This window comes from Anopheles moucheti, chromosome 3 (genome assembly GCF_943734755.1).
Source record: "Anopheles moucheti chromosome 3, idAnoMoucSN_F20_07, whole genome shotgun sequence".
In the NCBI taxonomy this organism is placed as follows: domain Eukaryota; kingdom Metazoa; phylum Arthropoda; class Insecta; order Diptera; family Culicidae; genus Anopheles; species Anopheles moucheti.
In genome coordinates, this window is record NC_069141.1 from 7,238,915 (window position 1) to 7,240,894 (window position 1,980).

The 1,980-nt window shown below is 44.5% G+C and overlaps 1 protein-coding gene across 1 annotated transcript; it reads left to right on the forward strand.

Annotated features, from left to right (window-relative positions):
- The first annotated feature begins 358 nt into the window (after positions 1-358).
- LOC128304478 (WD repeat domain-containing protein 83) lies at positions 359-1,366 on the forward strand. The gene is made up of 2 exons (XM_053041673.1): positions 359-438; positions 499-1,366. Exons 1-2 carry the CDS (start codon positions 372-374, stop codon positions 1,341-1,343), a joined length of 912 nt encoding a protein of 303 aa, XP_052897633.1. The 5' UTR covers positions 359-371; the 3' UTR covers positions 1,344-1,366.
- Positions 1,367-1,980: the final 614 nt, after the last annotated feature.

Sequence of the window (1,980 nt, forward strand, 5' to 3'; positions counted from 1 at the left end):
AACACTATTCGATAACGGGCTATCGTATTGCGACAACGTTATGATACGATTTGCAACTGTGCAAACATACCAAATTCTGGGTTATCACTATGTTTTTTCAGCTGTATAAAGTGGGCTTCTCTGTGACGCGCGCGTTCTCGACAGCTAGCGAAAAAATGTTTTCTGTATTTTTTCCGAAAATTTATGCAATACACACTCATACACACACACGTGCAGTCAAACGCAGCGGAGAGCCAGTTTTCGGCAGGGTCGAGATCAACCCTGCAAAACGATAAGTTTGGCAACCGGCAAACGGGTGCTTTGTTTACAAACAACCTTGCGCAGCGCTAGAATAAAAAATCCACTACACGGAACACGAGTGTGCTATCGTCATGGATTTAGTGGCTAAAAGGAGCATTAATTGTGAACAGGGCGCAGTGCGAGCTGTGCGTTATAATGGTAAGTGTGTTTGCTATCAGTTTCGTTTATAGTAAAGCTTCTTCACCGTTCGCCTTTCAGTTGATGGATCGTACTGCTTGTCGTGTGGCTCAGACAAAAAAATCAAACTATGGAACCCTCGGACAGGATTACTACTGAAGACATACGGTGGTCATGCAGACGAAGTAATGGACGCTGCAGGTAGTTGCGAAAGTAGCTACATCGTATCTGCTTCTCTTGATAAAAGCGTCATTTACTGGGATGTATCAACGGGATTACCAGTGCGACGATTGCGAGGTCATGCTGGAGGCGTTACTTGCATACGTTTCAACGAGGAGTCATCGATTGCCGTTTCGGGATCGAAAGATAACACGGTGGCATGTTGGGATATACGTACCCGGAAGCTGGATGCTGTACAAACAATGCGAGAAGCCAAGGACTGCATTACCGCGCTTGTGGTGAGCGAACACAAGATCATCTCCAGCTCCCTCGATGGATCAATCAGGCAGTACGATGTACGAGCCGGGGAGCTCGTTTGTGATACAATCGGAGTACCGATAACTTATCTGGTGCAAACGCGCGATGGTCAGTGTCTGTTGGCGGCTTGCTCCGATGGAACGATTCGACTGATCGATAACGATTCCGGTGAACTTCTGTCCGAGTACAAAGGACATCGGGTAGACGACTACACAATCGAATGTGGGATTATTTCGTCCGATACAAAAATCATTTCCGGTTCAGCAGAAGGTGCAGCGATCATTTGGGATCTTCTGGAGGGTGCAGAAGTGCGGAGGTTGAGAATAGGAAGCGAAGTTGTGCATTCGTTGGCACCACATCCGACAGGAAGCGATATTTTATTCGCTCGTAAACGTCACATAGAAGTGTGGGGCAAACCGGATGATGATGATGTTGAAATAGTAGATTAGAATAAATTAAAAATAAATATTATGTTGGCGATATCGATGAAAAAACAGAGATCGTTAATGGATTAGTGGAAAAGTAGGAGCAGAAAAACATTCGAATTTCGAAATTTCAAGTTGGTTTCAAATGTGTATGCTGCTGGCGAGACTAATTTACCGTTTCTTTGTCGGTAAGAATAAATAAATGAAGCAAATACTATTGCATTACATAACAAGAAGCATGAAAATACTCCACAAGAAAAATTTTGAATGAAAACTAATCAAAACCCCAATGAGTGCTGGCGTAATTTACTGCCCAGCTGAACTGAACCATGGCTTGTAAACGAGTTTGTTTGTTCGAAAAACTGTCCGTTTACACATCCAAGCCGTGCACACGCACACCGTCGCACATGAGGAGCGTACGCGTGCATTACATTAACCTTTTTTGTTTCCTCACTTTCCGGAGTACGAAATCCGTATCTCTAAGTCCCTTCCCGGGTCAATTTCCAGCACAATATGGACCGTGAAATGTCCAGCATTGTGTAGCATTGTCGGTTATCCTTGCTCTCTGTTTGATATCCAGTTGTCCTCGGCTTGAATAAGACACTTCCCAAAAAGGAACTCCTCGTGCCCCTGGGTGAGATGCATTCGTGTTGAGAAAGCA